Source organism: Phacochoerus africanus, chromosome 5 (assembly GCF_016906955.1).
Source record: "Phacochoerus africanus isolate WHEZ1 chromosome 5, ROS_Pafr_v1, whole genome shotgun sequence".
NCBI lineage: Eukaryota > Metazoa > Chordata > Mammalia > Artiodactyla > Suidae > Phacochoerus > Phacochoerus africanus.
Genome location: NC_062548.1, coordinates 134,364,376 through 134,376,200, shown reverse-complemented (window position 1 = coordinate 134,376,200; position 11,825 = coordinate 134,364,376). Strand labels below are relative to the sequence as shown.

The window sequence follows — 11,825 nt, the reverse complement described above, 5'->3', positions numbered from 1 at the left end:
CTTCTTACGCCCAGAGGTTACACAGCTCCTTCATGTTAGTAAGCAGAGAGGCAGATCCCGCTGACCCAGAATCCAGCCTCCTGGCTCTCCCCTCTGTGCAGGTGAATCTGCAAGGGGGGTAAGAGACAAGGGTCCTCCTCCTACTGCCCTGCCCGGAGAAGCCAGGTATCCCACTTTCGCAAAGCAGCCAACAGCCACTCTAGTGGTGACCGAAACGCGGCAGGGGCGTCAATGTCCTCTTCAAGGGGGGCAACCCCCCCCCAGCTGCAGGTTGGCTTTGTCTCACTGCATTCCTTGTTCCAGCTGATTACTGAGAATTTAATAATTACGTGTGATGCACACAGCTCTACCTATACCGTGGAGTAACACAAATAAGATGAAAGTTTCAAGACAAAAAAAAAAGAATCTTGGATAAACGAAGGAAAAAATGACGAGAGAGAAAGAGAGAGGGAGGGAAGGAGAGAGGGAAAGCGAGAGAGAGAAAGAACGAGAGGAGAGATAGAGGGAAAAGATTCAGCAAGGGCCAGAAAAGAGAACAGCAGTGCAGCAGTGGACGTCTGAGTTCCGGAGTTAATTAAGGAAAGATGTAGTTGATTATCAGAGTTCGTGGCGGGAGGGGCTGCAGCAGCACACAGGCCACGGCTAAGTTGCTTAGTCAGGAGGACTCACAGCCTCACCCCCAAAGGGGGAGGACCGGGATGCTGCCTCTGATGTAACTGATGACCTCATCCTCCCGGTCAGGTGCCTCCTCTGTAGGCCCCTCCCTCCCCGCTGCGGCTGCACCAACCACATCCCTGAAATCCACAGGACACTCAGTTGCCAGAGAGTCACTCGCCAAAAATATGACACATCCACAGCTCTGGACATAGATGTTTTCTCAAAGATGAGATAAAGACACACCAACAAGGGCAGTAGCCATGTGTGAAGAGACCTGATCTGGTGGGTTTTAAGACTGTACTTTCAAAATTGTCCAGCTGTTCCCCTTTATTTTATATGTGAGAACCACACGTAACGTCTTCTTCAATGTGTAAGACAAGGATGCTGATACAGAAGGGAGTGAGGTCTGGCTCCGGGACAGCAGGCGTCTCCATCCTGGGGCCGGTGGACCATTGTTCATCTCCTTCGCTTCGGGCTGCCATTCTTGGAATGCACTCAGGCCATTTTGCAGGGCTCCTGTCTCTGTCTTTTGTTCGATGGAGAGGATTAGCATAATGCACAGGAGCCATCTCCCCACCACCACCCCCTCCCCCAGCTCTGTCCTTCCTTTCTGGCAGCTACTTGCCAGCAGCTGGAGAACCACAGCCCCTGAGAGCAACCTCAGCATCATAGGGCATCTTTGTTGACAGTAAAAAACACGTGCTCTTAGGAAACAGTTATTCACCTTCTTTATATTATATATATATGTCCTGGGGTGCCCACTCAAATGCCTTTTCCAGAGCAAGTTCTCAAAAAAGAATTTAAGAAAGAAAGGAAGGAAGGAAAGAAGAAAGGAAGAAAGAAAAAATTGAATTCATGTATTTTTAATAAAAATGAAATTTGTTTAAATTGCAAAATAATCAAGGTTTCACAAATGCCTAGTTAATAGGATCAGTGTGAACATGTGAAAATGCTTTATTTGGAACCATAAACATCCCTCCAGTGGTTAGTGTCACTTGTATTTGTGCATCGAGTGCATGTGCCAGGTTGTGGTGTAAAATGTATTTCGTATGGCAGGTCCTGGTCCAAATGTATTTAGAAGCCACTGCCCTGTTCTGGCTGCCCTCATGTTCCTCTGTGCTTTTGTTACTTGTGAAACAGATGAAGCTAGAGAATCAGAAAGAGGAAACATGTGCCTTTGCTCAAATTGCAAAGGGGAGTGGGCTTTGCTCCAAGGCGAAGGGTTTCTCTGAACATGGAGTGGGAGAGTCTTGTGTTCAAGTTTCATGCCAGAAGGAGGAGCCTGATTGCAGTGTGGTGTCAGGGCGTCAGTAGTTTATTGTCTGTGATAAAATTCCCCTAGAGGATTAAGGATAGCCTGCATCACACAATGATGTAGAAATGGGCAGAAGGGAATGGCTTCAGGAGTGATTTAGGGGAGAAAGTTGACAGAGCTTACTGGGGTGTGTGAGCAAATATGAAAACTCATTCACTCAGTGAACATTTGCAGAATAGCATTGTGTGCAAGACTATTTTAGGTGTTGGAGAGTAAGAGAATAAAATAATAATAATAATAATAATAATAGTAATAATAACACTAGAGAGCATCTCACATGGTGCAGGCACTGCTCCAGACACGTGTGTTTAATCATCACAACAATCCTATAAGGTAATCACTATTATTCCATTCTATAAATGAGAAAACTGAAGCGCTGAAGGGGTTAAGTAACTTACTTAGAAAACACTGTCAAGTGAGTGAGAAAATAAGCCACAGACTGGGGAGGAATATCTGCAAAAGAGACATCTGATAAAGGACAACTATCCAAAAGATACAAAGAACCCTTAAAACCCAACAATAAGAAAATGAATAATCTGATTCAAAAATGGGCATAGGACCCGAGCAGACATCTCATCAAAACAAACAAACAAACAAACAAAAACAAAAAACAAAAAACGATGACAACTGAGCGCATGAAAAGATGCTCCACATCTTATGTCATCAGGGAAATGGGAATTCAAACAACAGCAAGATACCAGCAGACCCCTGTTAGAATGGCTAAAATCCAAAACCCTGACAACATCAAATGCTGATAAGATTGTGGAGCAACAGAAATTCCCAGTCAGTGCTGTGGGAATGCAAACTAGCAGCCACTTTGGAAGACAGTTTGACAATTTCTTCCAAAATTAAACATATTCTTACTGCATGATCTAGCAATCATGATCCTTGGCATTTACCCCAGAGATTCAAAAATATATGTCCATGCAAACTCCCTGCCCCGCATGAATGTTTATAGGAGTTTTATTCATCAATGCCAAAGCAACCAAGATGTCCTTGTGTAGGTGAATGGATAAAAATACTGTGGTCCATCCATCCCATGGAATACTCTTCACCGCGAAAAAGAAATAAGCCTTCAAGCCATGAAAAGACACGGAGGAACTTCATATGCATATCACTAAGTGAAAGAGGCCAGTCTGAAAAGGTTACATAGTGTATGTTTCCCATTAAAGACATTCTGGGAAAAAAACAAACAATGGAGACAATTTAAAAAAAGCAATGATTGTCAGGGGTTGGAAGGAGGAAGAAGAGAAGATTTTAGGGGGAAGGGGCCACAAAGTATATATTTAGGGCAGTGAAACTATTCTGTGTGACACTATATTGATGGATACACATCATTATTCATTGGTACCTGAAGCATGTCCAACACTGAGAACGAAAATTTATGTCAACTATGGACTTTGGGTGATTATGATGTGTCCATAGAGCTTTATCACTTTTAACACATGTACCATCTGGTGGGGGCTGTCCTTCAAGAGGAAGCTGTGTGCGAGGTGGGGGATGAAGATATAGGGGAATTCTTTATACTTTCCACTCAATTTTGCTATGACCCTAAAACTAATCTCAAAAAATAGTCTATTTTTTAAAAATGAACACATAGTTCCTGTGATTAAAAAAAGACATTAATTTCCAAAGCAGTTTGGGTAATTCTTTTGTTATCATTAAATAAAATTCAAGGGGTGCGTGATGAGACCCACCAGTAAAAGATGCTGGAACCAGAATGTTGAGTCTAAGGCAGGATATTTTGCGTTTTAGCTCCCAGTACCTACACCAGAGTTTTGCAGTCTTCAACAGTGCTTCCTTCAGAGGTGAGTTCAGTGGGTTTTAGCCAATATTGTTTAAAGAAATGGAATAGAAAATAGCCTGAATTGTGCTTCATAAGAAGAGATATTGATCTGCGTGTGACACGTCGCTTTCTGGAAGGTGCGCACAACGCAAAATTTTGTTTTATAAGTTTCAGAGTTCCCCACCCTATGTCATTAGGGCCCTACTGCTCCTGCTTTAAGGAAACATAGTCTCCCACTGAGTGATTCAGAGGACAAGTGAGTAGAAAATTCAAGATGATTTTAGCGTCTCACGTGTGTGATGGGCTGAGCAAGGATGGACAGTCCTGGGCAGCCTGTGTGCTGGGGGGAGGGGCATTGCACCTGAGGTCTGAATGCCTTGAAAGGGCTCCACATGCAAAGATCATGAGAAAGGAAAGTTCCAGCTGTGTAGAATAAATGCAAAGGTGCTAGAGCATCCTGAGAAGAATGGGGTGAGCCGGGCTCCGGAGAGTGAGGCAGGCGTTGGGAGCATGTGGAATTCTTTGGGACAAAAATATTCACCTTAGGAAGACCTCAGTGTTTAGGTGGATGTGGTGGCAGGGTGGGGTGTGGGGGGTGGGTAATGGGTGGGTAATGATTCTGAGATGGTGCCCACAGGCTATTTTAGTGAACATGTAAGTTGTGATAAGTTTCACCAAGTTGTAACTGTATGAAGAGTGGCAGAGGAGCGTAATGGTGTGTGTGTGTGTGTCTGTGTGTGTGTGTGTGTGCGTGCACACACATATGTCTGAAAAATAGAGTGAGTTCACCTTATATCCATTCAACCTATAGTTAAATTTATACCATGCAAGGGGGATGTCCCCTAGACAGAAGATATTCATATCCAAGCTCAAGACTCAGGTCTGATGGAGCTGAATGAAGAGGAGCAAAGGACACATCTTGGGAGAGCAGGTCCGAGGAGAAGAAAAGGCAAGAGTGGTCCTGCAGAGCATCCTTCTAGCGATGGAGAGATGGAGACAGGCATGGAGTCGGAATACTTCTAAAAATGGCATGTTCCATTCAGTGAGCTGGTTGTTCACATACTGATATTTTTAGGGTATTGTTTACTTAGCAAAATGTTTCTTCTTCAAAGGAAAAAGACACATTTCATATTTGCTCTCACTGCGTTTTGATAATTTTAAGAGATTTTGTAGAATATCTTACCCTCTTATATAACAGTCCTTATAAATATCTTTTGTAAAGATGAATTGTAAAGAGACAATATCATGAAAATAGTCCTCTGTGGCTCTCATAATCAAAAATAAATCTTAAGGGAGTTCCCTGGTGGTCTAGTGGCTAGGAACTCAATCCTTTCACCGCCGCGGCCCATATTCTATCCCTGATCTGGGAACTGAGATCTCACATCAGGCTGCTGGACTTGGCAGCCGGGAAAAAAAAAAGAAAAAAGAAAAAGAAATAAACAGATCTTACAACTGAACATTAATTATATATCCAATAATGTTTACTGTTAGTAAGAAAAGTCCATATCTTGCTTGTAAACAGATATTATACAGGAAGATGATGTGAATATTGGCTATAAAAAAAGATGACCATTGGGTCTAAACCCGATGTACATTCAGTGGTTTAAAAAATAGCAGATCGATTTCCATTTTTACCAAGTTAGACTTTCAAGAATTGTATCATTACAGAAAGCCACATTTTCGACCTGTTAGCCTAAAATTCTTTTTAATAGTTGGTTACTACTGCTTTTCATGAGCAAGGACTCTTCCTGCAGGAAACGTGCGGGTCTCAAACATGTTCCCGTGTCTTTTTTAAACACATTACCCTTATTTAAAATGTTTTTCCTTAGGAAGAAAAAAAGGTATAGAGATGAGTTAATTTTCTTCTCCTTTCCTCATTCCTTGTCCCTACTAAGTTAGCTAAGATGAAATATGTGGGGTGGATCCATGCTACAAAAGGGCAATCTAGTTGGTCCCTTGTGCGAGCTGTCTTCCCTTGCCTGTGGCACAGAGGGAGAAATGGGCTCTTCCCCATTCCCCGGGACCCCAGGAACAACCACGTTCCCCCTCCAGTCTCTGCTGTGTTTATGGAAAGCCTCAAGCCGCTAGGCTTACCCGCACACCACTCTCATTTCCAGTCCTCTCCAAGGAATAAACAACCCCCTCCTAGCTGTTTTCTCTTCCCCAACAAACAGCTATCTTGCTTTGAACAGAAGTCACACTTCGCATTTGAAAGAGTACATTTACCTTATATTTCCTCTAAGAAGATCCTAGCCCTGGGAGAGCACATCCCATTATTTTCCTGCCCTACTCTACTCACCACAATTCTCATTCTAAAGTTCAATCTAAGGGGAAAAAAATAAAGTTGGAAAAAAATAAAGTTGAAAAAAAAATAGTCGCTTTAAGAAGAATACGAATGTGGCTTAGTATGTAGTCCAAAGAACACACTTTAGGACTCTGCAACAAAGGTCAAGAGAAAAGGGAAAATAAAGGATCTGGGTTTGTTTTTGCTTTTTGTAAAATGTTAAATAAGTAAAATTAAACCTGATTTTTGATAGAGTGAAGAAGGCACATAAATATTGAATTTGCCAAGGATTTTCAAACGTATTCTCTCTCAGAATGTACAATGCTAGGGGCCCTCCTGGTATGCATGAAAATATTGCAACTGAGCTGAATTGTTTCGAGCCCTCTAGCTAGAGTGTGCATTGTCTTATGCTGCAGGAAGAGAGGGGCAGAGTCCCACACAGCTCCCCCCACCTCCTGTGATTTCCCAAGAACTGGAAGAGCTGGGAAACGTGAGAGGTGAGAGGAAAACAAGATTCAGGGCTGGCCTGGTGGGAGTGAAGATGAATTTGCACACGCTGGGCGTTACACATCTCCAGACTTCAGGTTACCCCATAAGCATGACTATAAATTCTTTCTGTTCCCTTGGCCCTTAAAAAATAAATTGCCAGTATTATTGGCCAGAATACTGCACGCATTTGACGTCCTCTTTTTCTTTAGGTTGGACAGAAGTGGGGGAGGGTATGGCGATCGTGACAATTAAAAAAAAAAAAAAAAAGATCTGTGAAAACATGGTACCGTTTTATGTTACTGAAGACGTCGAAGACGTCAGAAGCACTGCAATGCTTAGGTAATGATTGTTTTTTGTTTTGTTTTGTTTTTTCCCAGAGAAGACACCTGAAAGAAAGCAGGCTTGCGTGATTTTACTAGTCCTAAGCAGCTGACTTTTCTTGTGAAATCCTCTGGGCAGTATCTTAGGAACTACTCAAAGTGCCAGCTCCCCAACGCTGGAGGGTGTGAAGATGAGGATGACGACAGAGAAGGCCTAGGAAGCGGCGGCGTTCTGTTAATTGCCTCCAAAATATCCATTGATGGCTAACAGCGACCAAAATACACACAAAGAAAAACAGATCTGGAAGTAGCAGAGCGAGATCCATGGGGCACGGGTTTTCCATCAGCTCGGGTGCGCACCATGTCCATGTTCTTAGAGCAGTCGGTCCCACCTTTGTAGGAGGGAAATATTTCGACTCCAGACTTGGGGTGCTCCTTGTTTTCTTTTTGGCCCAAGTTGTTCTGCTACAATACCGAGTGACCCAGAAGGCAGGCTAGCTCCTCGCTAGATTTCAGGACCAGGCTGCTCTGGAGGACGCTGGTGACCGCGACAGGGGGAGGGGACAAAGAGGAAGAGGAGGCCCAGGAAGGAGTGGGGGAGCTGGAGGGAGGAGAAGGGAAGGGACGGGGGCGGGGGGCGGGGGGGGAGTGACGCAGGGGCGGGGCTGTGTGGAACCTCTCAGGTCCAGGACCCGGGTTAGAACCAGCCTGGGTGGTTAGATTGAAGACGAGGACCTGGCCCCAGCCGAACCCCACAGACCGTTACTCCGGCCTCCGCCAGGGGCGGGTCACGCGGGCACAGGGCGCCGCCAAACCCGCGCCACGGCGTCTCCAAACACCGTGGAGGAGGGAAAACAGACGGAGAAAAAGGACAAAACAGAATATGCGAACGGGGAAGGGGGAAATACAGCCTCTCGAGCTTTGAAAGCATATCTTTGCCTTAGAGAAAAGGAGAAAGGGAAAAGGAGGAAAGAGTCCACGTGCCCCAGGAAGGTTGTTGTGTTAAAGCGCCATCTTCCGTCCGCCCGGCTCCCGGAGCCGACTCCGGAGATGCGCGGCGCGGGGAGCGGCTGAGCCCCCGGGGGCGCTCCGGGGAGCAGCTGCGCCCAGGCGGGCGGGCCGGGCTGCACCCGCCCTCTCAGCCCGTGCGCGTGCCAGAGTGTGCGCGCGCGGGAAGTGTGCGCGCCTCATCTGCTCTCACCGACGGGCCTCACGGGCACCGGGCACAAAGGGGCGCTGGGCCTCTCCCGGGACCTGGCTCTGGGCTGGCTCCGGCGCCAGGACCAGCCCGGTTGGCCCCGCGCGCGCGCCAGCTCAGCGCGCCGCGGGCCGGTGCGCGGCTCCCGAGCATCCCGAGGAGAGGCGCATCTGTGCACACAAGCGGATTTTTTAAAAATAACATATTTCTAGACATGCCTCCTCCTTCTCCCCCACCCCCCATCTTTGCAAAGCAGCCCCGAGGGCGGGGGAAGGGGGAGGGGCCGCGGAGTTAATAAAGGGAGATGGGCGGAGCCGGCCCCCAGCCATTGGCTGGGCCGGGGAGTGATGTCACCCATATGACACCCTGATAACTAGTTGGGAGAGAGCCCTCAACTTTTTGCAGAAGGATCGCGCGCGCCTGGGAGTGCTCGGGGTTCGGCGCTCGCGGCGGGAGCCACGAGCCGGAGAGAGGGGTCCCGGGCTGCTTCGACCGCCACCGCCACCGCCGCCGCCGCCGCCGCCTCTCCGGTCGGGGCTGCAGCTCCCCGCGCGCGGGCGGCCGTCGCCGCCGAAGCCGCCGTAGCCGCTGTGTGCAGCCTGGAAGGGGGGGCGGGGGGGAGGGGGGGAGCCGCAGACGCGGGGTGCCGAGGACTTTGCAACTTGCCCGGGAAGGTGGAGGGGCGAGAGGGGGAGGGGGAGTTCCGCACGAGACCGAGCGGCCCGGGTTGGAGCGCCCAGCCCCAAAGCGGATCATGGTGCAGCAGGCCGAGAGCTTGGAAGCGGAGAGCAACCTGCCCCGGGAGGCGCTGGACACGGAGGAGGGTGAATTCATGGCTTGCAGCCCGGTGGCCCTGGACGAGAGCGACCCGGACTGGTGCAAGACGGCGTCGGGCCATATCAAGAGGCCGATGAACGCGTTCATGGTGTGGTCCAAGATCGAGCGCAGGAAGATCATGGAACAGTCTCCGGACATGCATAACGCTGAGATCTCCAAGAGGCTGGGCAAGCGGTGGAAAATGCTGAAGGACAGCGAGAAGATCCCGTTCATCCGGGAGGCGGAGCGGCTGCGGCTCAAGCACATGGCCGACTACCCCGACTACAAGTACCGGCCCCGGAAAAAGCCCAAAATGGACCCCTCGGCCAAGCCCAGCGCCAGCCAGAGCCCCGAGAAGAACGCGGCGGGCGGCGGCAGCGGGGGCGCGGGCGGCGGCGCGGGCGGCGCCAAGACCTCCAAGGGCTCGAGCAAGAAATGCGGCAAGCTCAAGGCCCCCGCGGCCCCCGCGGCCGGCGGCGCCAAGGCGGGCGCGGGCAAGGCGGCCCAGTCGGGGGACTACGGCGGCGCGGGCGACGACTACGTGCTCGGCAGCTTGCGCGTGAGCGGGGCGGGCGGCGGCGGCGCGGGCAAGACGGTCAAGTGCGTGTTCCTGGATGAGGACGACGAGGACGACGAGGACGAGGACGAGCTGCAGCTGCGGATCAAGCAAGAGGCGGACGAGGAGGACGAGGAGCCGCCGCACCCGCAGCTCCTGCAGCCGCCCGGGCAGCAGCCGCCGCAGCTGCTGAGACGCTACAACGTCGCCAAAGTGCCCGCCAGCCCCACGCTGAGCAGCTCGGCCGAGTCCCCCGAGGGCGCGAGCCTCTACGACGAGGTGCGGGCCGGCGCGACCTCAGGCGCCGGGGGCGGCAGCCGCCTCTACTACAGCTTCAAGAACATCACCAAGCAGCACCCGCCGCCGCTGGCGCAGCCCGCGCTCTCGCCCGCGTCCTCGCGCTCTGTCTCCACCTCCTCGTCCTCCTCGTCCAGCGGCAGCAGCAGCAGCAGCAGCAGCAGCGGCGGTGAGGACGCCGACGACCTGATGTTCGACCTGAGCTTGAATTTCTCCCAAAGCGCGCACAGCGCCAGCGAGCAGCAGCTGGGGGGCGGCGCGGCGGCGGGGAACCTGTCCTTGTCTCTGGTGGATAAGGATTTGGATTCGTTCAGCGAGGGCAGCCTGGGCTCCCACTTCGAATTCCCCGACTACTGCACGCCGGAGCTGAGCGAGATGATCGCGGGGGACTGGCTGGAGGCGAACTTCTCCGACTTGGTGTTCACGTATTGAGAGAGGCGCCCCGCTTCTCGCTCTTTCTCTCGGCGGGTGCAGCGCAGGGTTCCTTGGGAGGAAGGTGGTCGTGATGATGCTGATGATAACGATGGTGGTGGTGGTGTCGATGGTGGTGGTGGTAGGGTGGAGGGGGAGAGAAGATGCTGATATTGATATGATGTCGTGACACAAAGAAATTGAAAAAGATGAAAATTTTGGTGGAGTTAAAGTGAAATGAGTAGTTTTAAAACATTTTTTCCTGTCCTTTTTTTGTCCCCCCCCCTCCTTTATCGTGTCTCAAGGTAGTTGCATACCTAGTCTGGAGTTGTGATTTTTTTTTTCCCCCTCAAATGTGTTTTTGTAATTACGATTTCTTTTTCCTGAAATTCGCGATGGCAACAAAGGCGGAGGGGACAGGGCGGGGGAGGGGAGGGAGGACCCGCTCCGGAAGGCGCTGTTGGAAGCTTCTTGGTCTTTGAAGTCTGGAAGACGTCTGCAGAGGATCGACCCTTTGGCAGCACAACTGTTAACGCTAGGGAGTTGGTTGGAGATTTTTGGGGTTTTTTTCTTAAGCGATCTTAAAGAACTGGTGATTTTTAAAAAAACAGACAAAAAAAAAACAACAAACAAACAGAAACAAAAAAAGGGACCATGGCAAATTTTTTATTTTATTTTATTTTTTGGAGGGAGAAAACTGATGTCTTCTATGCATCCGATTCTTAACAAAACTGCAGGGAGCTTGAAAAAATGCAGACTGTACAAACGCTTACAAAAAAAAAAAAAAAAACTGTGAACTGACTTAAGATCAGAGTTTACTTTTCAGATCAAATTGTTTATGGTTTTACAAATGTGATTTCTACTTGCCAACTTTTTTTTTGTAACTCGTTCCCTTATACCTCCTTGATTGAATACCAGACAGCCTAGACCTCAGTACAAAAGGTATTGAAACATTTTTGATACATAACAGACCTCAGTCTTTTTTAAAAATTAATATATTTTCAGGCGTATTTTTGTACAGTGAAAAGGGAACATTCTTGCTGTGTTTTTTCAGTAAGACTTTCAGGCACTTCTTCCCTTTTGATTTCTTTTTTTCCTCTGTTTTTTAGCATGCAAGTATGTTGGTACGTTATGTCCTGGTTTTAAAAAGGATTAAAATTTTAAAATAATCCTTGCATCTAAAGGCCTTGTGGTTTAAAAAAAAAAAGCAAACTTTTTTTTGTACAGCTATAGTAGAGATTTGTTCAATATTTGTAGGTAAAGATTTATTGAAAATGGTGATATAGACCTCAGAGCTGTTATCTTAGTTTAAAGATTGTATATGTACTGTACTATAGTAGGACTATGTATCTCATACGCTGTGATATGTGGATGGGGCCCCAGATGGAAGGTTTGAAACTGGATTCTCGATTTTTAGCAAAAAGGAAAAAAAAAAGGCACATAGTTTAAAAAGTTTCTCATTTTGTGCAATATAATCTAAATAAAATACAGACCATCTGCATATTTTGTAGCAAATGGTGGCAAAGCAGACTCAATGCACTGTCGACATCATTGCCTGTTTTTTTTTTTTTTTTGTGCTGGAAGTCTGTATCTTGACAATTTTAATAAATCAGCTGGAACTGATAGAAACTCACATCGCCCATAGTCTGTATGGAAGTCATACTGGCGGTTCTGTTGTCGCAGCGCATTCAGTGAC

General features: G+C 48.3%; 1 protein-coding gene across 1 annotated transcript; it reads left to right on the top strand.

The window, feature by feature from the left end:
• The first annotated feature begins 8,734 nt into the window (after positions 1-8,734).
• SOX11 (SRY-box transcription factor 11) lies at positions 8,735-10,732 on the top strand. The gene has a single exon (XM_047779246.1). The coding sequence runs from the start codon at positions 8,804-8,806 to the stop codon at positions 10,148-10,150; it is 1,347 nt and encodes a 448-aa protein (XP_047635202.1). The 5' UTR covers positions 8,735-8,803; the 3' UTR covers positions 10,151-10,732.
• Positions 10,733-11,825: the final 1,093 nt, after the last annotated feature.

Excerpts from the sequence above, each read along its gene's own strand:
- SOX11 (XM_047779246.1), top strand. The coding sequence starts at position 8,804 with ATGGTGCAGCAGGCCGAGAGCTTGGAAGCGGAGAGCAACCTGCCCCGG.